Here is a 24,705-nt window from a genome sequence, read left to right on the forward strand (position 1 = left end):
TAGACTCCCACAGTACAAGACGGGAGACTCTAAGAGGATGGCCAGAATGTATTACATCAGGGTTGTAGGACTGTTGGAAAATAATTAAGGAACTTGCATTGTCACTTGCCTGGATAGATGGATCCAACAGTGACCACGTTGCCCCAGAAAGGACTCCTAGGTGCTGGCGAGGTTGCCTCTGCTTGGGACACCTCTGAGACAGTTTCTGGCAAGACTGTTGCACTTCAGGGACCGATGTTATATCCAGCAGCACATGTGCATGAAAGGGCATTTTACTGTAGGGGACTGCAAAGTCATGTTTTTTCCCAATTTCACTGCTACAGTACAGCAACAAATGTGAAATGTGAATTAAATATACCCTGTCTTTACGGGGAAAACATAAAGTCATGGTGGATAGAGACACCAGCTTTTTCACTGACCTCTCAGAAGTGTGGGACTTGTCCAAGAAGCACTCCACCACGGAAGGAGGTAAGCTCCCTAAAAGCAGAAAGCCCAGAATACGATGACACAAGAGACTCATAGAGGGGAGAACTGATCTCAGGTGACTCACATTCCTGTAGATACAGCTGGAGAAGGATGGAGTGATGGCAGCAGTGGGGCTCAAAAAAGACTCACAGATCTGCCCTGTAGGAAAGGACAAAGAAGGGACAAATTTAGACTTGTATCGATCACATCCACAAAGAACAATATGAGGATGTCCAAATTGACCTTGAACACTGAGGACAAACTAATTTCATAACTAAATAGATGGTGTGGAAACTGCACACATGCAAGAAGGAAGTAACAGGGAGAAATAAAGATTTTTCTCCTCCCAACACCAGCCTTAGGTAGGCCCCCCATTGTGGTGCAAGACCTATGTTTACAAGTCTTTAGTAAACATAGCTTTTGCATGAGTGGATGCATGGGACTGCCCATGCTCCATCCATGTGACGCCTACCTGAAGCGAGGTAACGCAAGGCAGCCCTACACGCTGCCTTGCATTGTTTTTCTTAAAACAAAAAGCCATACAAAATTTAACAAATCAGGATTTGCATGGCTTAGTAATTACCAAAATAGATTTCATGCCAGGGTTGTTTCAAAAAAGTGACGCATCCCAGTTGCAAAATCTTAGCAAATCTAGGCCCCTATTTACTGTGACACACAAGCAAAATACATAGGTGTGTGGAGAGACAGATTCAGACTTTTACCTTATGGTTAGAGCTGTCCCAAAATATCATATTACTGGGAGCAAGTTGTCAAAACAATCCATATGGTAACAAGCAGGAATATACAAAAAGCACCAGACGCTTCTATACTTGAGCTTGTTGGGTTTATTGATCTGTCATTGATTCTCACCAACAGGGGAGTAGCTACCATTGATGCAGCGATGCAGTAGAACTAGGGACCTAAGCCCTGACAGGACAATTGAACCCTGATAACTGCTGTATTTTTCTACCCCAACAATAGTCAAAGGGACTATTTTCCTTTCTTGCAACAGGGCACATTGCATCCGTGCTAAGCTACTGCTTACCCAATAGAATTAGAATTAGAAATCCATTAAAGGCATCAGTCTACATGTGTTGAATAGGGAGATGCTTAAATGAGCAGAATGTGAAAGCAATTCTCCACATACAAAGGTGTAGTTGCCGTGGGTTCCCCTTTAGAGCCTAGATTAGGCACCCTTATTTTAGCTTCAGGCACGTAGCCTGTGCCTTTTCAATCGCTTTCAGCTTGGTTGTTTTTATATTTTTATCAGCTGTCTTTCAGAGAAGGCATAGTTGTTTGTGTTTTACATTTATCTGTCCTTTGTACGCATTTCATTCTGTGCCCTGCTCAAGGCTGTCATGCTTTTATATACCATAGTTTACCCAGTATTGTCGTTCCAAGAATTACGGAGTCAACCATTAACCATAGAAATATCATCACATCAGGCCTGCTCTGAGAACACATGTTTAGTTATATAAACACCACATAGGTCTAATGAGGGTACAGGGCATTCCAGCCATGGGCACCTGATGCTGTACACCACCTCGTTGACAGTTTCACTGATCCTGGCCCTGTCTTTCCAGCCAACTGGGAGGATTGCCAGCAGACACCAGGCGCACCCTTGCTGTCTTTCAGATATGGGATCATGGCTCCTTCCATAGGCCAGGATGGGCAGAAGGACTAACACTGCTATGCTCTCAGGTTTAGACATTAGAGTGTAGGTAGGAAGTACTATATTTGTGATTAGATTAGGATGGTGGGACCGTTAATATTTTTTACTCTAATGGTCACAATCATCACTGTATTAGGTTCCATCTGCCTACAAATTGCAGGTCATGCTATTTTATCATTGGATGAAATTGCTTCAAAAAATATATTGAAACTTTTCCTGCAACTCCTTGTCTGCCTTCGCATGTGTGAGACTTTGTGCAACTGAGAGAAAGAGGTATGATCTGTCAACCACAACTTCCCTGAGGAGTCAGTGTGTTATGTTTCTAGGCTGCCACAAATCACCTTTACTTTCCAGGTTTGGATGAGGTGCTGCTAGCTAGCTGACGAAGTCAGGCCAACATCTTCCTTTCGACTTGGGACTGACTCAGTCACCCACACTCGGTGGTGCTGCAGTCCTAAACCAATCAGTGTTACCCCAGTGGTAAGATTATCACGACATAGTGAGAGCTAAGGAAGAAGGTAATGATGAGAGCATGGGATGGAATAATGACTACAATACCTGAGAGAGAGAATTGACGGGACAGAACCCTTGTGTAAGATGGGTAAGAAAAAAACATGCACAGTGGAGTCCCTGCCCCTTACCCCATTGCATTCAATTATGAATCAAATGTGGGTGGGAGAATACTGTAGTAAATCCTCACAGCAATCAGATTACTTAATTCATTCTTTATTTGTACAGGATATCTATACAGAGCTGTAACTGCCTTTATGCACCTCTAGAAGAAAGAATAATAACATTCTCCTTCACCAGTCTCATCCCCCACATCACTACATTCGAGATTCCACATTGCTACTGCATTCCATTACATGCTTGTCACTACAAATACCGCCAGCTGATTCAAAGACAACGCAAAGACTTGATAAATGAGCATTCCCATGCATTCACCCATGGATTCTGCTGCATTCCAGATTTACTAAAGCTAGTAAACCTGGGAATGCATCAAAATGCTACGTCTAACCAGTGAGGTGTTACTAGGTGAAATATCTTCATTTCTCTTCAATACTTCCTCTTTCAATGCATTATGCAAGCAGCATCACACATAGAAAGAGGAGGAAAATATCTCTTTAGATTATTTTTGTGTAGAAAGGTGTCCCTTCCTGCACAAAAGCAATCCTGCACGTAACACAGACACTTGTGCACTACGGTGCAAACAAGCCTGCATTAGCCTGCCGCAGCTCTAAGCAGCACACAGTGCACCAGTGCTGGGAGAGGGTAGAAATGCTCCATATCTTTGTAAAGCTGGAGCATTTCTACTTTCACCACTTCACACAATGCAGCAACTTTGTTTGCTACCCTGCATTGCGTGAAAGATTAGTAAATATGGCCCTGGAGCTCAAGTTAAAATATAGACAGAATTGTGTACAGGAGCAGTTGCACATAGAGTGAGGTGTCATTTGACTAAAGCCAACCACACTGAGATGTTACTGATGCCAAAAGGTGAAACTTGCGCAAAACTGACCAGATGATACACCATTGCAATGTTTTTTTGTTTGGTATTCTAAAACAATAAAATAGGTTTAAAAAAGTATAAAGTGTTCCAGGAAATAAGGGGCTTTAATTGCCCATGTTTGGTGGGGCATTAATTGCCCTAAACACCAATTAAAGTTATTGCCCCATTGCTGTGACTGTCAAGTGGACCAGTTAGCCAAAAAATGCAATGGCCCCAGGCATGATTAAACATTGATGACCCCCACTACCAATGAATTGTATCAATGGTATCCCTAGGCCAATGTGTTCTCCTGACTGATGCGCTTGTGAATAGTGAAGAAACACAGGGTCAGTAACATGTCTCTGACTCTCAGAGAGACCTAAGGATATGTTTGCTCTGGGGAGAACAGAGAAAGCTGATGAAATTGAAGAAACCTTACATCCTTCTACACCCACCTCTGGAGTCAGACATATGTCTGAGATAAGAAAGCCGATGAAGATCCTCCTAACGGCAAAATATCCCAGGGAGTTAACAATATGCTACTGATACTGTGTACATTTGGAACCAGGGATGGCCAACTTGCACGGGTAAATTAAGTGTCATTTAATTTGGTAAAGGTAACTACCACTACAGCATTAAAAAATGGAGCAAGCATTGGCAATACCAATAGGTCTGCCTTAAAATGAAACTGCCCCTCTACTCACTCATTCTAGCATTCTCAATCATACACAGTCACAATGGACACCCAATAACATATGCATGCCAAGCTTATGCTTTTAGTTACACATAAAATTGAACACAGATGTGGTTGGCTTTCTTGCAATGATATTATACATAGTGTATCATTGATGAGAACTACCATGGTGGTCATCTTGGAATGGTAAAACAATGATGCACTATTGACATTACTGTAGGAAAATGGCTCGCTGTTGCAGAAACTCCCCACTTTGTGCCTGCTATTGATGCTGTCTTGACTAAGAAGTGTGCTGGGACCCTGCTAACCAGGCCCCAGCACCAGTGTTCTTTCACAAAAAATGTACCATTGTTTCCACTATTGCCACACCGCCGGCACCCAAATAAGTCCAATGTAAAAGGTAGCAGTGGTACTAAGGGCCCTCTGACCAGAGAAGGTCCCTAAGGGCTGCAGCATGTGTTGTGCCACCCTAAGGGATCCCTCCCCTAACACATGCACACTGCCAGTGCAGATTGTATGTGTGGGTGAGGAGAAAAAGGCAAAGTCGACATAGTATCCCCCTCAGGGTGCCATGCCCACAACCCACTGCCTGTGGCATAAGTTGGTCACCCCTCTTGCAGGCCTTACAGACCTAAGGCAGGGTGCACTATACCACAGGTGAGGGCATAGCAGCATGAGCACTATGCTCCTACAGTGTCTAAGTCCATTCTTAGACATTTGTAAGTGCAGGGTAGCCATATTATGTATATGGTCTGTGAGTTTGTCAAAACGAACTCCACAGTTCCATAATGGCTACACTGAATACTGGGAAGTTTGGTATCAAACTTCTCAGAATAATAAACCCACACTGACGCCAGTGCTGGATTTATTACAAAATGCACACAGAGGGCATCTTAGAGATGCCCCCTGTATTTTACCCAATCCTTCAGTGCAGGACTGACTGGTCTGTGCCAGCCTGCCAGTGAGACGAGTTTCTGACCCCATGGGGTGAGAGCCTTTGTGTCTCTCTGAGGCCAGAAACAAAGCCTGCACTGGGTGGAGGTGCTTCACACCTCCCCCCTGCAGGAACTGTAACACCTAGCAGTGAGACTCAAAGGCTCAGGCTTCGTGTTACAATGCCCCAAGGCACTCCAGCTAGTGGAGATGCCCACCCCCCGGACACAGCCCCCACTTTTGGCTGCAAGTCTGGAGGAGATAATGAGAAAAACAAGGAGGAGTCACAATCCAGCCAGGACAGCCCCTAAGGTGTCCTGAGGTGACCCCTGCCTTAGGAAATCCTCCATCCTGTTTTGGTGGATTCCCCCAATAGAATTAGGGATGTGCACCCCTCCTCACAGGGAGGAGGCACAAAGAGGGTGTAGTCACCCTCATGGGCAGTAGCCATTGGCTACTGCCCTGTGACCCTAACACACCCCTAAATTCAGTATTTAGGAGCAATCCTGAACCCAGGATTTCAGATTCCTGCAAACTGAAGAAAGAAGAAGGACTGCTGACCTGAAAGCCCAGCAGAGACGATGGAAACGACAACTGACTTGGCCGAAGCCCTACGGGCCTGTCTCCAGACTCAGAGAACCTGCACAGCAACGCATCCAGCGGGACCAGCGACCTCTGAGGACTCAGAGGACTGACCTGCACCTAAAGGACCACCAAGAAACTCCTGAGGACAGCGGATCTGTCCAAAACTACAACCAAGAAACCATCTTTAAAGAAGATTCCAGCCACACTCCGGAAGCGTGAGTCTTCACACACTGCACCCGACACCCCCGGCTCATGTCCAGAGAAACCAGCACTGCAAAGAGCACCCCCAGGCGACTCCAACGACGTGGGCACCCTGAGTCGACCTCCCTGCACCCCACAACGACCCCTGCAGAGAGGATCCAGAGGCTCTCCCTGACCACGACTGCCCGGTAACATAGGAACCCGACGCCTGGAAGAAGCACTGCACGTTCAGCCCCCAGGACTGAGACGAACCAACCACCAGTGCAGAAGTGACCAGCAGGTGGCCCTCATCCTAGCCCATTCGGTGGCTGGCCCGAGAAGCTCCCCTGTGCCCTGCCTGCATCACCAGAGTGACCCCCAGGTCCCTCCACTGACTTTAATACAAAACCTGACACCTTGTTCACACACTGCACCCGGCCGCCCCTGTGTCGCTGAGGGTGTATTTTGTGTGTCTGTTTGGGACACTCCCGAGTGCTCTACAAAACCCCCCTGGTCTGCTGCCCGAAGACACAGGTACTTACCTGCTAGCAGACTGGAACTGGAGCACCCCTGTTCCCCATAGGTGCCTATGTTATTTGGGCCCTACTTTGACCTCTGCACCTGACCTGCCCTGTGTTGCTGGTGCTGGGTGTTTGGGGTTAACTTGAGCCCCCAACGGTGGGCTACCTATGCCCAGGAGACAGAAATTGTAAGTGCTTTACTTACCTATGAAACTAACCAATACTTACCTCCCCCGGGAACTGTTGATTTTTGCAGTGTCCACTTTTGTATAGTTTATTGCCATTTTTGCCAAAACTGTGTACATTACTGTTTTAATTCAAAGTTCCATACTTACCTGTGTGAAGTACGTTACAATTTGTGTACTTACCTAAATTCTGAATATTGTAGTTCTAAAATAAATTGAGAAAACAATATCTTTCTATATAAAAATCTATTGGCCTGGAGTTAAGTCTTTGAGTGTGTGTTCTCATTTATTGCCTGTGTGTGTACAACAAATGCTTAACACTACCCTCTGATAAGCCTACTGCTCAACCACACTACACAAAATAGAGCATTAGTATTATCTAATTGTGCCACTATCAACCTCTAAGGGGAACCCTTGGACTCTGTGCACACTATCTCTCACTTTGAGATAGTATCTACAGAGCCAATTTCCTACAATTGCCATTGCCATTTTTGCGCTGCGGCTCTGAAGTGGATCAGTCAGCCAAAAACCACAATGGTCCTAGGCAGGCTTAAACAGTAATGTCCCCCAACCAAGAAACTTTAATATCACCTTGCATTAATGTACCCATAAAGTAATGAGAAATAATAGCCCCATAGTCAACATTAGTGGTCTTAGCCAGTGAGGAGTTTTAATGGCCTCAGGTAAAAAAAATTAGAAATTACCTAGGCAGTAGGGAGCTTTAAAGTCACCATGTGAATAAATAGTCCCATTCTCTAACAAACCTTATTGCCCATGGACATTAATAATCAGAAACACCCTAAGGCTGTAAGGAGCATCAATGGTGTAGGTAGATAGCTTTAGTCAGTAATACATTTTAAAGCCCCCTCACAATTACTTACATACTTTGCATGCATTTTTTAGGTTGAAAAAAGAAGGGGCAGTTTGCAGCTGCTCCATGGTACCCTGTTTGCAACTTGAACAAAGTGCTAGGACAGCTGTGAGCTGACTCCATCTTCTGTCATCATCAGTCTTTAGTAAAGAGGGAAAGAGACAGACAACCTGGTGCCTGTTCACAATAGTAAACAGGACACAGGGGAAGGTGTTAACTTTCCTCATGCAAACTCCAAACCAATGTTCTTTCTATGCCCGTTTTCTTCTCTGGCTGTCAGATTCCTTCCAACAGAGGTGTGTTTTGGATACTGAGGCTGTAGCCTCATTACTCCATATACAGTTTGAACTGGTTAAATTGCTGTTTTGTTTGCTTATTAATCTGTGACTCTTTCTCACAGTTGAAGTTGGTTTACATGGTCAGCGCTGTCATGTTCTCTCTATGGGCCTGTCCTATCTTTTTATTTGTGGAGTTCTCCACCCTGACTGCAGACTGTCCGCAGTCGTAAAGTTACTATTAAATTGCAGTTTGGTGAGGACTGCAAAAGGGTAAACTTACACCACTGTGAATCAGGCCCTACGTCTATAACACTTCTTTCTCCAATATCACTTCTTCCAGTTCTTCTGAGTAATAGAAATGCAGGTCACCAGTACCCACTATCTCTCTGTCTGTCACTCTCACTCTCACCCGTATCACTTCTTCGTGTTTTGCTGACTCATGGAAACCCAAGGTCAATGACCTCTGTCTCCCTCAAACATCAAACCATTAACGTATACAGGCTCATGGAATTAAGGATTAATTGCCCTCTTTTTCTCTTTTTTTGTTTTCTTCTTCAGTATCATTTCATTCTGTACTGCTGACCCATACAAATATCAGGTCAATGACATCCCCTATTCTGCTGACTCACAGAAGAACTAGGTCAATGACCTCTCTCTCTTTCTCAGTGTCTCTCGTTCTGTGACCAAGTTCTGCTTAGTCATGGAAACCCCAGGTTAATGACCTCTGTTTTTCTCTAGCATCACGCCGTTCACGTCTATAGGCTCTTTCAATAACCAGGCCAATGCACCTTCTCTCTCTTTCTCTATCTTCCCCTTCATTCCATTATTCTACCTCATGGAATTTCTGGTGAATGACATCGCTGCCTCTATCTCTCTCTCTCTCCCCTTAGATATCACCTCTACTAGTTCTGCTGACTCATGTAATCCCAGGTCAATTGCCTCTCCCACATCACACTATCTACCTCTACAGGCTTATGACACCCGTAGGTCGTTGTGCTCTCCTGTCTGCGGCACTTATGTATACTGAAGAAACCCAAGGTAAGTGACATGTCTCTGACTCTCGGAGAGACTAAGGGTATGCTCTGGGGAAGGCAGGGAGAGCTCATGAAATTGATGGAACCTTAAACTCCTGTACACCGACCTCTGGAGTCAGACGTATGTCTGCGATAAGAAGGCTGACAAAGACCCTCCTAACGGCAAAATATGCCAGGCAGTTAAGCAAATGCTACTTATTTTGTGTAAATTTAAAAGCAGGCTTGACCAGCTTGCACTGAGGCCGGTAAACTGTGTGTCATGTAACATAGTAAAGGTAACTACCACTACAGCACTATGAAATGGAGCAAGCACTGGCAATACCAATAAGTCTGCCTTAAAAATGAAACTGCCCCTCCACTCATTCATTCCAGCATTCTCAAATGTTGACAATCACAATGAAATACCTAAGAAAATATGTATGTCAGTCATATGCTTATAGTTACAAATAAAATTAAATATACATGCAGTTGTCCGTATTGCAATTATATTGTAAATAGCCTATCGGTGATAAGAACTACCAATGGTGGCCATCTTGGAATGGTAAAGCAATGATGTCCTATTGACATTACCATTCCATCAAGGTTGCCAGGTAAACAGGCAGTTACCATGTGAAATGTGACACACTGCAGATGAAATGAGTGGCTGGCAAGCAGACCATTAACACTGTCTGGGGAGCTCTAGTATGTTCTAAGAAACAAAAAGAATAGGAGAAGAAGATAGGAAATTAAAGAGGACCTATACAATAAGTAAATGGGAAACTAAAGGCCTGGCACGCCAGTTCTGACAATAAAACACTGATTTTTAGGCTGATGTGCACATGATGAGTAACTAGTTAAATGCCATCACTCACAGGTTGGCTGAAGTGTGCTGCCCCAGGTTGTACGTCCTCATAGACTGTATGCTGTCATGAATAGAAGCAGAGTATAAATGGCATTCATCCAGACTGTAACAAAAGAGGCCAACCCTAGGCTCTTCTAAGTATCTATATGTTAAATATATATATATATATATATATATATATATATATATATATATATATATATATATATATATATATATGCAACATGTATGCAGTTTTAATTGCTGCTTGCAGACTACTAAAACTGATATTCCTAAGGGATTATGGGAAAAAATATTACAGTGTAGATCTTCTCTTTAGGTTTTTTAAAAGTGTGTAATCAACACCAAAATCGTTGCCTAGAAAAGCAACCTGTGAAATTTCGCAAAATAAATTAAAGCAGGCTTTAACACAGTACACTAACAATCCACCACTAAACCTAATTGGCTTTAACATATGTGTTTCATAAAAAATAAATGAGGCCTAATGTCTTTGCCATAACCTTTGAAACTAAACAGATCAGAACTGTGGCATCTGAAATATTTGTACTCAGACCATTAGCCTTTATCACTCAGTTGTCATACTAACAAACTTACACCTAATAAACTGAGCATATATGTTCCTACAAGGCAGCTCTTTAGGTATACTGCAGTAACATTACACATATATACAAAAGGGTTTGTCGGAGGGAGTAACCAGTACCAAGAACCTAGCCTACTATTTTGAGCATAAGCTTTCCCCTAAGGCAACCATCAGGCATACAGTCATACAATTACTAATATATACAAAATTACAGTTGGTAAATCAAAATGCTATCTCTCTTAAAAGGGCTTAATAATGATTCTCACAATGCAAATCTCCTACCCACATGGTTTGTCAGAGGGGGTAATCAAGACCAAAACCCTTGCCTATTGTGGAAATCTGTTTGATTCCATGTAACATATTACCGTTCTGCAGACTTTAATGCAGAGTAATAATAATCCACCTTTAAATGGCTATTGATGTTAATGCATGCCGTTCACTATAAATATGTGAGGTCTACTGCATTTATCAAAACGTTTCATAGTACACAGATGAGGCCTATGACCTTACTCGTTGACTTGCGTCATAAGGATGCTAGTACTAGTGCTCTGAATCCACTGTATATTGTATAAAAAACCATTGTTAATGTTGAGGAAATAAGCAAGTTATGAAAAAGAACTTTCATCTATCTCCTTGAAGAAGCCTACCCAAAAATGTTGCTTTTAAAGAAAAATCATCAATGAAGAATTTTATGAATTATACATTGTATATTGTAATTCTTAGAATTAGACTTCTTGCCCAGTCTTTCTTCAGTATCCACAAATCAAGGATCCCTTCATGTGGTATGTCAATTAAGGAGAACTTCAGTGAGCATCAGGAAATAATCTAAGCTTATTTTGATGTGTTGGTGTTATGTGAGTCTGCTCTTTAGAGTGTGTATGTGTCAAACTGCTTCCTTGCTTGATGCAAGTCTGACTGTAAAAGCTCAGTAGTAATTGTAGGAAGCAGTGGTGCACACAGTCGTACCCGAGTGCTGATTTAAAAACTATTGGTGGTAGACCAGGACCAGAACTTTTTGCGAACTTTATGGTCTTGGCAGATGCCTTGACCTTTTGAAGGCGGGTTCACGACATAATGCAGTTGAAAAAGAGCGTGGACTTTTACCGCTTGGTTTAACAGTTGTCTTTCTCATGAAGAAGTACTGCAAGAGGGGGCTGGATAGAGTAGACCACAGCCAGTGGATCTTAAATTTCTGTTTGGCAAAGGAAACAGTAGTGTCTCCCTTAGTGAGAGGCAGGGTCTGAGAAACGGTGATGCAATAAAGTGGGGCATTTATAATGCACTGAGTCTTCCACTCGCAGTCCATTAAGTTTCCCTCTCTCTTCTGACGCGTGATCATACCTCCTAAGGCCCTGTACGAGACATACTCAACCTTTTTGTGCCTCGTCTTTCATATACAAACCCTGTACTAAAGTCCAAATGCAGTGAGTTAGGGGAATCGAGCCTTGAAGTGAGTCCGTCTCTGAGGACTGGAATTAGAAGGATAATTAGAGATTTGATATTAAAAACAAGACTCTACTACAAACTGCCTTGGTTTTCAAAGTCATGCTGTGTTTGGGGGCACTTAAGACACCCAGGGTTTGCACTTTTTGAAGAGACTGTGGCGTTTGATCCAGCAGGGAAGGGATGATAGGAAAATGTAAGGGCTTTTTAAAATTATCCTGCATACCTAAACCCAAGATCTTTTTAATACTACTATTAAAATGATGATTTTATTTAATCCAGCTATATATCTAAGAGGCATGCCTGTAGTACTCTGAGCTAGTCTGATGATGCTCTCAAAGCTAACAAGATCTGTGTGTTGTCATCAAAGTCTGAAACATTAGGTCTCTAAGGTGAAGTTCCTTGCAGAGAGGCGTAAACAATCAGGGCGAGACAGGAGAGTCTTGAGGAACTCCACACTCAAGCTGTGCTGTTGAGGACTTAAATGCTCCCCGTTTAAATGGGGTAAGAAGGTCAGCTAAAAAAAACCTCATATGCCAAACTTATGCCACCAGTTCTACTCTAAGGAGAAGAATGGTCCACGGTATTGAATGTTGTATCACCAGCTTTGTTTTCTCAGCAATCTGTTTGATACTCTCTTTATGTGCAGACTGTGTTCAGCGGCTGTTATTGTCCCTCTGGTTTTGGTTGGAAGAGCCAGATGGGATGAGCATGGAGCACCTCTTGTCCCAATCAGGCACAGTGGAAGCCAAGGTATCACAAGAAGTGGACGAGAGGAAACACTGTCCTACCTTTGATTGGAGATAACCACCAGCTGCTCTGCAAGAGCAGATGGAGATCTCAAAATACGGCAGGCAGTACTCCACCAGGGCAGCAGAACCAGAGTACATCCCCTACTGATCTGTCAGGACAGAGTACTCCCCTGTGGATTAATAGTACAGTTAGGCAGGCTCAAAAGAGATGAGGATCTTAAGTGGTCTGGCTGGGAATCACCTTTTGAAATGAGGAAGTTTTGGAATCATCTCTCTACTGCTTTTTATGTCATCTATATGAGGATATTGTCACAGGCCTCACTCATCTCTCAGTACTTGGCTCAAAGCCATCTACAGGAGTTACAGGGAGTACAAGGCTCATGTGCTTCACTACCAAGAGTGCTAGACTGATGTAGTGTTAGATGCCCTCTGCAGGCCAGCCCCTGTCTCTCCCAGATGAAGCAGAACATTTCAGAGTCTCCACAAATACTGTCCACTACTCATGAAAGAAGTGGCCTTGGACCTCAAAGCATGCTTCCCCATCCACTGAACGCTCAGGCAGGGACACTTACAAAAATAGCCAGAGAATCTGTGTTAGACTAGTTGTCAGCACACAGAGCACAGACTCCTATTTACACTTGGTGTAGTACTCACATAGACCAATCAAGAGGCAAATTGTACATAGTCAAGAAAGTGATTATTTTGTACCTGCCACACGTATCAATTTTAAGAGTTATGAAGAAGTTACAATTGGGTTGAGTGTCAGTTGGCGATACATAGTGAGAGAGCTTAGATTTGTTACAGATTTAGGGATCCGGAGGCTTTAGATCTTCTATCGAAGAAGGATGAGTGATCTCAGTCTTGGTTTGAACTGTCTGGTGAACAGGCATTAATTAGCCTGTATGGGGCCCGAGGACCTGCGTGGCCCCTCTGGCTTCCTGAAAGTGACCCTATTTCTCGGGGCCACACAGAAGACGGCATTTTATTTTTTAATTAAGGGGTGCTCTGGTGCACCTCAGATCCTTATTTTTTGGGGGGGTGTGGTGGGGGGATCCTCTTGGCTCCTACAACTCTGCCAGGTGCTTGCTCCAGGAGGTGGCCTTTTTTTTCTAAGTGGGTTACCCGGTGGCCAATGGGGAACTCCACAGCTTGTCTGTCATGTAGGTTTGCGGAGGAGGCTCAGGACCCACAAAGCCCTGCTGGCTCCCCTGTCTGTCCCCATACAGGTGCAGTAAGAGCCAGCATTGCTCCCATCACATCCCACGGGAGCTGTTTTCACTTTGTTCTCATGGGGTGAGAGCAATTTATACTATTTCCCTGTCTGAGAGCATGGACAGGGAAAAGTTTGTTCTCCCACCAGATGGGATGTCACCTGGTCGGGGAATATTTCAATTTTCCTGCCCATGCTTTCGGGCAGGGAAATAGACTGTGTTTCAGCTGTTGGGGACCCTAGGACACCGCACTTGAACCTTCCCAGGGGGATAGGATAGGATGCGCCACCCCCCTCCTCATCTAGTGATTACTGCCCTGGAGATAGGGTAGGTGGGATGAGGGGATCAAGCAGCCCCCTCCACTTTATTAAAAAGATGGCCACGGTTGATGGGGTTCCTGATTCTAGTGACAGATCTTTCCAGGCAGGACACAACAGGTAATTCTATTCTACATGCATCAAGTAATCATCCACCCAATTTTAGGAGGAGTGTCCTATTCAGTGAGTTTCTCCAAGAAAAGCGGAATTGTAGCACAGAAGAGGGCTATTGTAGAACGAGGAACACAATGATTAAAAGATTTAAACTGAGGGGTAACTCCAATGAGGTGTGGCATTAGCAAGTACATGCATAGTCAAAGTAAACAGGGAAGAGGCTCTATTTAGTCCAACTACTCTGAGAACCGCGAAAGAAAACAAACCCATTTGCTTCATTGCTAAATTTACATAGAAATCATGAAGACTTACACAGATATGGCAGAATAGATAGAACACCTTATCACACAACCCTATCTTGAAAAATAAAGTAGGTACACATCCCTCCGTGACTTACAAAAGGAATACATCTCTAAAGGTCTTGTTACGAGAGGGTTCTTAGATTGATCCAATTGAGGTGAGCTCTATAGTTTGTGTAAAGCACAACGTACAACCTTTATCATGCATAATAATGAAGTAGCTTAAATTGCGAACCACTATAAATCAGTATTTGAGAACCAACTTATTATTACATAGGTAGGTTCTCAAAATATCAATGGATTTGTCCAAAATTGGTGCGCAAATTGCAACCGCTTCTAACAAATTCATTTTGTACATTCCATTGAAGGAATTGCAAATTGTGAATGGTTATTTGTCACAATTTACAACTCCTTAAATGGAATCTTCGTACATGAGGGCCCTAATTCATGCACAAAAACGTATATGGCACGTACAGGGCCCAGGCTAAAATCCTGATCTGGCAGTCGAATGTAGAGCTTATGCAACATACTGTGACATTATATGAATCCTATTATGTGCACTAGGCCCTTAGACTTGCTAGCCTTGTATGCACATCTTGTAGCAGACATGACTTTTAAGCAGATTCTGCAGACAGATGTGATGCTTAGCTGGAAGATATGCATTAATAATCAAAATAATAAAATAAATAAAATGCCCTAGGAGCATCAGCATTATATGTCAGGATTTCATCGGCACATGCCTGATGTAGTCTAATATTGCAGGGAACGTTTGCCACTCAGTGCCTCACCGACATGACTTTGCGCTCTGTTTACGCACTACTAAACCAATTACTTAGGAAGTTCACACTACATTTTGTGCTGTGGATTGTATTGGCACGGTCTCGATATTGAATGCTTATGGCTTAATGTTTCAAATTAACACTCATTGGCAAAGCCAATAGGTCTCGCCTATGCAAGAGCGATTGGCTTTGTCAATGAGCTTTAGCCAAGTTGCATGGCTAAAACTTAGTGGTGTAGAGGAGAGTGAAGTGTCCTAAAGTGAAATAGCAAGGAGTGGAGTAGAGTGTCCTAGAGTGGAGTGGTATAGAGTGACATGTATTGGAATGGCAGAGAGTGGAGTCACATATAAAAGCATACAGTGGAGTACCACTGAGTTACTGGTGTAAAGCAGGAGCGGCTTGAGGCGCTTTGAAGGGGCGGGGTGGCGCATGCAGTGAGGGGGTAGGGGAAATAATTAAAAAAATAACAACAGCAAAAAACAGACACCTTTCTCACTGCCACCACCACCGCGCCACTCCTCTGCTGCAGTTGCAGGCCTAGGCTCCCAGCCTGCCCTCCAGCCAATCTGAACACTGCTGTTATACTGCCAGCAGCATGACAGCAGCGTTTGGATTGGCTGCAGCGCCCAGCCAGGGCGCTCCGGGGCAGAGTGAAAGTCTCTGCCTGCTGTCTCCAACCGGGTAACAGAGTGCCGGGTTGGAGAAAGCCCAGTGCGCATATGTGTTTGCCCGGCCCGAGAACTCCGGCCAAACATACATGCGCACTGAAGGGGATTATTGTGCACTCCCCCTCTGTGCTTGTCACAGCCCATGGTCCCAGCCCTTTTACTATAAAACTATAATAAACATAGTTTATTAGTGCTTTATAGTAAAAGGTTTGCAGCTGCTGCTGCTGGCGAAGGGGCGATGATCCTCTGCCATAGCAGAGGAGCTACGCCTGGTGTACAGTGCATTGGTGTAGCATGTTGGAGAGTATAGTGGAGTAGAGTGCAGTGGCAGATAATTCAGTGGTGTGCAATGCAGTGACATAGAATGCTGTGGCATAGATTAGTATTGCATAGTAGAGTGCAGCGGTGTAGAGTGCAGCGGTGTAGAGTGCAGTGGTGTATAGAGTGCAGTGGTGTATAGAGTGCAATGGCATAGAGTGCAATGGCATAGAGTGCAGTGGTGTAGACTGATGCAGAGTAGAGTAGAGTGACAGAGGCCAGTCACATAGAGTGCAGTAGTGCAGAGTGATGCAAGGTAGAGTAGAGTATAGTGCTGTAGAGTGCAGTGACATACAGTGCTGTATAGAGTGCAATGGCATAGAGTGCAGTGGTGTAGAGTGATGCAAGGTAGAGTGGAGCAGAGTAGAGTAGAGCGCTGTAGAGTGCAGTGGCATACAGTGCACTGCTGCAGAGTGCAGTGGTGTAGAGTGGAATTATGCAGAGTGCAGTGGCATACAGTGGAGTGATGCAGTGCAGAGTGGCCTAGAGTGCAATGCCACTGAGTCCATTAGCACAGAATGCAGTTGTGCTGATTAGAATGGCACAAAGTTCAGTGGTGTAAAGTGTAGTGCTGCAGAGTAAAGTGTTGCAGAGTGCAGGAGTGTAGAATTCAGCGATGTAGACTAGAGCAGCATAGAGTGTACAGGTATAGACTGCAGTGGCATAGAATGGCATACAGTAGAGTGCATTGATGTGGCACAGAGTGGAGTGGTGTAGAGTGCACTGGCGTAGAGTGTTGCAGAGTATAGTAGCATAGAGTGCAGCATCGAATTCAGTGGCATACAATACAGTGTCATAGAATGCAGTGGCAAAGATTAGAGTGGTGTATTGTAGAGTGCAGTGGCAGACATTGCACTGGTACAGAGTGAAGTGGAGCAAGAAGAGTGGAATAGAGTGCAGCAGAGTACAGTACAGTGGTGTAGAGTGCAGTGGTGCAAAGTAGAGAGGAATAGAGTGGCCTAGAATGCAGTGGCATAGAGTGGTGCAGAGTAGAGTGAGAGGGAAGTGGTACAGAGTAAAGAAGAGTGGAGTAGAGTAGCACAGAGTGCAGTGGCATAGAGTGGTGCAGAGTAGAGTGAGAGTGAAGTGGTACAGAGTAAAGAAGAGTGGAGTAGAGTAGCACAGAGTGCAGTGGCATAGAGTGGTGCAGAGTATAGTGAGAGTGAAGTGGTACAGAGTAAAGAAGAGTGGAGTAGAGTAGCACAGAGTGCAGTGGCATAGAGTGGTGCAGAGTAGAGTGGAATTGAGTGGTGTAGAGTATAGTGGCATAAAGTGGAGTGTTACAGGGTGAAGTGGTGTAGAGTGCAGTAGTGAAGAAAAGAATGTAGTAGTGCAGAGTCAGTGGCGTAGAGTTAGTGGTGGAGAGTGCAGTGCTGCAGTGTAGAGTGGCATGGACTACAGTGGTGTAGAGTGGCATAAAGAGGAGTGGCGTGGACTCCTGGGGTGCAGAGTGGAGTGCATTGACATAGAGAGCAGTGACGTAGAGTGCAATGGTGTAGAGTGTAGTGGGTTAGAGTAGAGTGGTATAGGGTGAAGTGGCACAGTGTTGAGTAGAGTGGTGTAGACTGGAGTGGTGCAGGGTAGAGTGCAGTGACATAGAGTAGAGTGACAAAGAGAAATGGTATAAAGTGGTGTTGAGCACAGTGGCATGGAGTTGAGTGGTACCGAATAGAATGCACTAGCATAGTGTAGAGGGGTTTAGAGAGGCATAGAGTGCAGTGGCATTGAGTGGAACAGTGCAGAGTGGAGTAGAGTGCAGGCACGCAGAGTGCAGTTGCGTTGTGTAAACTGGAGTGGTGCAGAGTACAGAGTAGTGTAAAAAATCTTTGCTCATTTTAGGGACAAACTGAACCTGAACAGCCTAAAACAAACAAAGCCATCAGATAGCAAGCGATAAAATGTGAGTTAAAAAACACAAAGCCAATAGTATGCAACGAGCAGACTGTATTCTCAGGGAAGCTTTCTGAATGTTCCCAAGATGTCTTTAGCAAACCATACAGCTGCTAGGCTTCGACCTAAAAAGCAAGCCTGTAGTTGCTAAAAAACGTCAGGAAGGAGGGTGGCGATACCAGTGCTGTCATCTGGCAGAGGAGATAAGAGGGTTCGGCCTGACTCAGCAGAATGAGGGCCCAGCGCGGGGCCTGGCAGTGGTCCCTATAAATCTCGGAGGGTCTCCCAGCCAGGCAGCAGACGCAGCTTCCAGAAGCCGAATCTGACTCAGCCAATCCGCGCGCCCAGCATCAGAAGCAAAGATGGTTCACTGGACAGCCGAAGAGAAGGCCGCCATCGCTGCCGTGTGGAAAGAGGTGGACGTGGAATGTGAGGGGCACGAGACCCTGGCCAGGTTAAAAAATACAAATTTATTTTTATAGTGCTTGTTATTAAAGTCTTGCTGCTTCATAGTGCTATATAATACAGAAGTTATGCTTACTCATTTGGAAACGTTTTTGCAAGACAATGCAAGGTAATATTGGTTTAGAGCCACACATTCGGTCTCTTCTTATATGCGTTTAGGTTTGACGTAATAAATGTTGGTAGCAATATTCATTCAATCTTGGCAAATGGTTTTGGAGATATAACAATAAAGCATCAGGGTGTGCAATGCAGAATATTTACTCTGAGACTAACTAAGCAAGAGAGCAATCCAAGATTAATGCTGCAGGAAAGGAGCTTAGCTATCTCACCACAATGATGTAGCAATGATGAAGATATGTTCACGGGTGGGGGCTGCGAGAGCGAAAACTCTTCTTTATTAAAACGCATTGGGGCAGGAACATAGTGAGGCAGTTTCAGTGTCAGTGCCTACTACAGCAAGAAGAGAAACAGCATCACTCATGCCTCATTTCACACATCTGCCATGCGACCATTTGTCTGCTGGGAACTGTAAACAATGGGCAATGGAAATATACCTTTGAAATCCCAAAGAACTGAAAAGTTACTCCACTTGTTAAAGTGCAATTCTTCTTGATGCAGCAAAACAAAACTAGAATTGTCATTATGAAGAGCACTTATAAGTAGTCATGGCTTGAGGGGGGGAAGCGGCGGGGAAGGGCGGCGCGGGACGGATGACATAAAAATAATAATATTTTTTTTAAAACGTCCCTTCTCAGATTTCCATTTACGTTGTCATCCTTTATTGTAAAAGGTTTGTAGCTGCTGCTGGTGGCCATCACGAAGGAGCCACCCCTCATTTTAAGGCTTCTATTTTCCCGACACGTGCCTGTTTCTAGGTAGTGTGCAAGGGGTACCAAGTTACATAACATACCCCGGCGTATAAGCAAATCCTGAACGGCAAAGAACGAATGAGTCTCCCCATAACAAGGAGGGTGGTGGGAATCCTGAAAAGAAATTGATAAAATGTGCACTTTAAACCATAATCAAAGAATGAAAAAAAAAACACTACAAATCTACTGACAGTTGTAAATGAACACTCATGAATAATATCAAGAAATCAAGGCCCATATTTAAGAAAAAGTGGCGCATCAGCTATGATGCGCCACTTTTCCTGCGCCCGCCTCCACCGGCACTTAACGACATCTTGGTTGCCGGTTATTTATAATACGCACACCATGGCAGTCGTTAGCACAATAGCGTCAAAATGTTTAACACTATTGTGGTGCTTTGCTACACTAATGTCAAAAATGTTGACGCTGGTGCAGCAAAGTACAAAGAGGCTCATAGGTTACTATGGCAGTGTCATTTTAAGGCCTGTTCAGAGCAGGCGTTAAAAATTATGCCAAAAATGGTGCAGTGAAACCTTTTAAATTTCACTGTGCCATTTTTTTCGGGCCTCCTAGTGGGCCATTTTTTTCGGGCCTCCTAGAATGCCCCCCTTGCATACATTATGCCTGCCCCAGGCATAATGTGGCGCAAGGGGTTACAAGATGTGGCGCAATGCATGCATTGCGCCACTTTCTAAATATGGTTCAGCAGAAAAGCCACTTTAGCACCGCTTTAGCGTCAAAAAAGGACGCTATGGTGGCACTAAGGTGGCGCTAGGGGCTCTTAAATATGCCCCCAAATATGTTCTACTAAGGCACACTTGCACAGGGCTATAGTGAAGGTTCCAAAGGGTGGATTGCCACGTGACATTTTTCAGAAAATTTATCTATAGTAGAAATTTTACAGCATACGTTTCTAATAGTGAGTTAAAAAAAAGTGATAAAATGTATCCCACAACCTGAAGGAGTGCTCGTGAAATATTTCTGAAGTTTGATGGTCTGCCAGAGAAGACCAATCCTGCCCTGGAGTGCTGGCAAGTTTATACCAAAAAAATTGGTAAAAAGTGCAGCAAAACAGAGCATTTTTCATCCAAAAAATTGTTTAAATCATTTGGCTTTAGAGGCAGGATGAGTAACTTCAATTCTTCATGAATTACCACTCAAATAACAGCTTTCAATATTTATGAATCATTGTGTCCCGAATCAGCAAATTCACACTTCCTTCAAAAATGCACACACATTTTGTTACCGAATGCGAACTTTGCATTTTAGTAAATAAAATCTATTCGCTCAGTAAGAAGGTGTACATTTTTAAAAATACATTTCATTCAGGTAAATACCAGCTCTTCGTTTTCATAAAACCAATAAAGTTAGTCCCTAAATACCAGCTTGCCATTTTCATCAAATGCTCATATGTACTACTGCCCCATATGGATAGAATGTGCCTTACATGCCCATACATATCAATTATGCCAGGGATGCACATCGTACGCTGGAGCTGGCTGTTGCATTTAAGAAATCCACACCTTATGCCAAGATACTCATCAGACGCCCTATACTGGAGATAGCTACCACTGTGACTGAGATGGTTTAGAGTGTCAAGGAAGCTGGCGATAGGCCAAGGATGACAACGTAATTAAAGGGATACCATTAGGTACTGCGTTCTTTCTTCACTCCCAGTCTCCTAGTTCTTCTTTCTAGTTATTTTCTGCTCTCTTGCTTTATTTTTCTTCACACTTTATTTCTTGGCAATCTTTTTACTCTTTGCTTTCCTCTTCCCTACCATCTTCCCTTTTCTCCTCTTTCTTTTCTTCCCTTATTTGTCGGTTTCTTTTCTTTCTTTGCTTGCCTATTTCTATATTTAGTTTTAATTTCTTCTCCCTTTCTCGTTCTACATTTGATTTTCTTTTTACCTTTCTGTTTAATACTTTCCTTCTTCTTACCTCTTTACTTACATTTTCATCAATGTTGCTTTCCTTTCTTCTTTTCTTTTATTTCATCTTTCTTTCTCTCTTCCTTGCATCCTTTCCTCTTTCCTCGTTCCTTTTGTTCTTTTGTCTGTCTTTATTTTTCAAACTTCTTCCTACCTTCTTCCTTTAATACTTTTCCATCATTTTTTCCTTTCCTATTCTTTCCTTCATAGTTCCCCCTTCCTTTCTTGTCTTCCTTCATTTCTTTTCCCTCTTTCTTGCTTTCTTTCCTTCTTCCCTTTCTTTTCCACATCCCCTGTTTCTTCCCTTCCATGTTTTGTTTTCTCCCCTCTTTGCTTTTTCTCGATCTCCTTCATTATGTGTTTTCCCTTACACCCCAGTGTTTTATTTTCTCTCTGGCCAAAGTAATTAGTAACAAACAGAACTTCTCAGAGATGAACCAGTCTTTTGATGCTTTGTTCCCTCTCTGGCAGGGTGTTGATCGTCTTCCCCTGGACCCAGAGGTATTTCTCAAGCTTTGGGGACCTTTCCTGTGCCACCGCCATCCTTGGCAATCCCAAGGTCAAGGCCCATGGCAAGAGGGTCCTGTCTGCCCTTGGAGGGGCCGTCAAAAACATTGATGACATCAAGCACACACTGGCCCACCTGAGCGAGGTGCACGCAGAAAAACTCCACGTGGACCCCCAGAACTTCACGGTAAGGGGAGAAGCGCTATTAACATCACAGTTTTATTACAGAGGTAATAGATCCCTGAAGGACTTACCGCAAGAGAGAGAGAGAGGATGACTCAAATCGCAGTAAATATTACCCCCAGGTGGGGAGGGACATGTCCTCGACGACACTGGCAAAAACAAGCACTGGAATCTAACGCCTAGAAATGAGGTCTGACTGTGACGGATCTTCTCCCTCCCGATTACTGTCCTGACCGAGAGAAAGAACCCCTCTTCGGGGCTGTCCTCCAGTGAGGGAAGGAGCACATCTGAGGACTGAGGTACAATGAAAAAGCAAATACGTTTGACTTTTAGATAGTGCATGAACACATGCAGACACAAAATATCTGCTCAGGCGTGATATCAAATTCGACTTTTGACAAATTCTTTCAGATGAATTCTGACTTTAGAAGTTCTAGAACGTAATATACAAAAGGACTGTGTTTATATGAAGATTATAGTTGCTTGCAGACTATCCTCAACCTTTGAAACTCAATCTACACATTTTTATAACATTACATTCTCAAAAACCACTGAATGAATGTACACGAAAGCCAAGAAAAAGGACTTTCATGAGTAAAGTGCAGATTTGGTGAACGCTAGCAAAGGTATTTAGAAAGAAACACTGAATGGAAACTCTGACCTAAGCATAAATATACATAGGCTATTGAGCGTATGAAATGTGTGTGTCTGTGTGTGCGTGTGCGCGTGTATGCGCATGCACGTCTGTTGATACATTCACTAAATACTTTTATTTCCTCCTTCAGCTCCTGGGGAATTGTCTGGTGATCGTCTTGGCCCGCAAGCTGGGAGCAGCCTTCACACCTGAGGTCCACGCGGCCTGGGAGAAGTTCCTGGCTGTGGCCTGCGCTGCTCTGTCCAAGCACTACCATTAAAGGCTTTCACCCACAGCCAGCATGCAGTAGTCGGTGGGCACACTCTGAGGTAATTTTTGAGTGACTGCCTACGGCACAATTCGAGGAAACTTCTGCTAAACTGTAGACGTGTTGTGACATCAATAAAGAGATTTGGTACATTTTCCTCATGTTTTTTGGTGTGGTGTTTAACTAATCCTAATGGGAGAAGTGGGTGAGAAGTTAACTATATATGAGTTTAGGAAGAACCTGCTAAACTTCAAAAATATTACAGACCAAGTCTAGTCCTAAAAATCCTTGCATAATCCTCGTAGCTTAACCATAGCTGTCTCTGAGCCCTATCACAAGCTTGTAAATCAAAGACAATATCTGTAAACACAAACTAGGCATTCAACCCCAGCCCAATCCTTAAACCTAAGTTATGACCAAGCCCAGTCCTATAATGAAAGTCCAAACCCAAGCCTAGTCCTATAAATACAACCCTAAAAAACTCAGACCTATTAACTCTGGTTTATACCTCCAAACCCCAGTCCAGCTGGCCAAACCTAAACAGACAATCCTAAGCCATACCTACAAACGCAAGTACCAGCCAAGAATCCTAAACCTACAAACCAAAGTCAAGCCCTAAAAATCAAAATTGCAATTGCAAGTCAAGATCAACAAACATAAGTGCAGCATTTAATACTCAGGTCATGCACTACAATGGCAGATCTACAAAACAAAGCCTACTTTTACATACACAGACCTGTAATCCCAAACTCATGCTCACAAAACTAATTCAAGCTGTATGAAATCAACCAGCCCTACAACCTAGACCAAAAAGCCCAAAACTAGTCTCACAAAGCCAACCTAAAACTACAAAACCAAAGCGCCACACTACAAACCCAAAGCACAACTCTACAAAAACAAAGGCAGACGTACAAGTGCAAGGGCATCCATACAAACCCAGGCGTGATGCTACAAACTAATGCCCAGGTCAACAAGTCCAGACCCGCCCCTTCAATCCCAAGCTGGTGCTAAGATCAGCGCCCATCTATATAACACTAAACTAGACCAAATAAACCATATTCATCCATACATTACCAAATCTACTAAAATCATCCCCAGTACTACAAACCCAATTCTTTAAACCCAAGCCCAGCCCTGAAAACCTAAACCTGCCCCTCACACCTAAAGCTAGCCCTGCAAACATGGGTTCCGTGAACCACCCGCTTAAACAGTTACAGCAGGGTGGAGTTCTCTATGGACCTCTTTTATCTGCCACTAAACAGATAAAAGATCATAAAGTTAAAAGGAAGAGAGAAGGACAGGTTGATAGAAAATGGAAAGAAGAATAGACGAAAGAGTAAAAGGAATGATGAAAGGATGAGTAGGTGAAAGGATGGCTAAGTGGGTGAAAGGATGAGTGGATGAGAAGATGGGTAGATGGGTAGATGAAAGGATGATAGATTAAATGGAAATCTGAGAGAATGGATCGGTGGGTGAATGGATGGATGGGTAGATGAGTGGATGAAAGACTGGATGGACAAAACAATGGAGGATCATTGGGTGAAAGGATGGGAGAGTGAATGGATGCGTGGATGGGTGAACGAATGGCGGGGCAGGTGAAAGGATGGATGAGTGGACGAAAGGGTAGATAAATAGGTCAGGGGATTGATTGATGGATGGATGGGTGAAATGATGTGCGGATGAGATGGTGAAAGGACAGGTAAATGGGTGGGTGAAAGGATGGCAGAGTT

General features: G+C 43.8%; 1 protein-coding gene across 1 annotated transcript; it reads left to right on the forward strand.

Moving 5' to 3' along the window:
* Positions 1-18,392: 18,392 nt before the first annotated feature.
* On the forward strand, positions 18,393-23,132 carry LOC138304413 (hemoglobin subunit gamma-like). Its single transcript, XM_069244427.1, has 3 exons — positions 18,393-18,573; positions 21,855-22,077; positions 22,859-23,132. The coding sequence occupies exons 1-3, from the start codon at positions 18,482-18,484 to the stop codon at positions 22,985-22,987; spliced, it is 444 nt and encodes a 147-aa protein (XP_069100528.1). The 5' UTR covers positions 18,393-18,481; the 3' UTR covers positions 22,988-23,132.
* The last annotated feature ends 1,573 nt before the right edge of the window (positions 23,133-24,705 follow it).

The sequence above is a fragment of the Pleurodeles waltl genome, chromosome 7, assembly GCF_031143425.1.
Source record: "Pleurodeles waltl isolate 20211129_DDA chromosome 7, aPleWal1.hap1.20221129, whole genome shotgun sequence".
NCBI lineage: Eukaryota > Metazoa > Chordata > Amphibia > Caudata > Salamandridae > Pleurodeles > Pleurodeles waltl.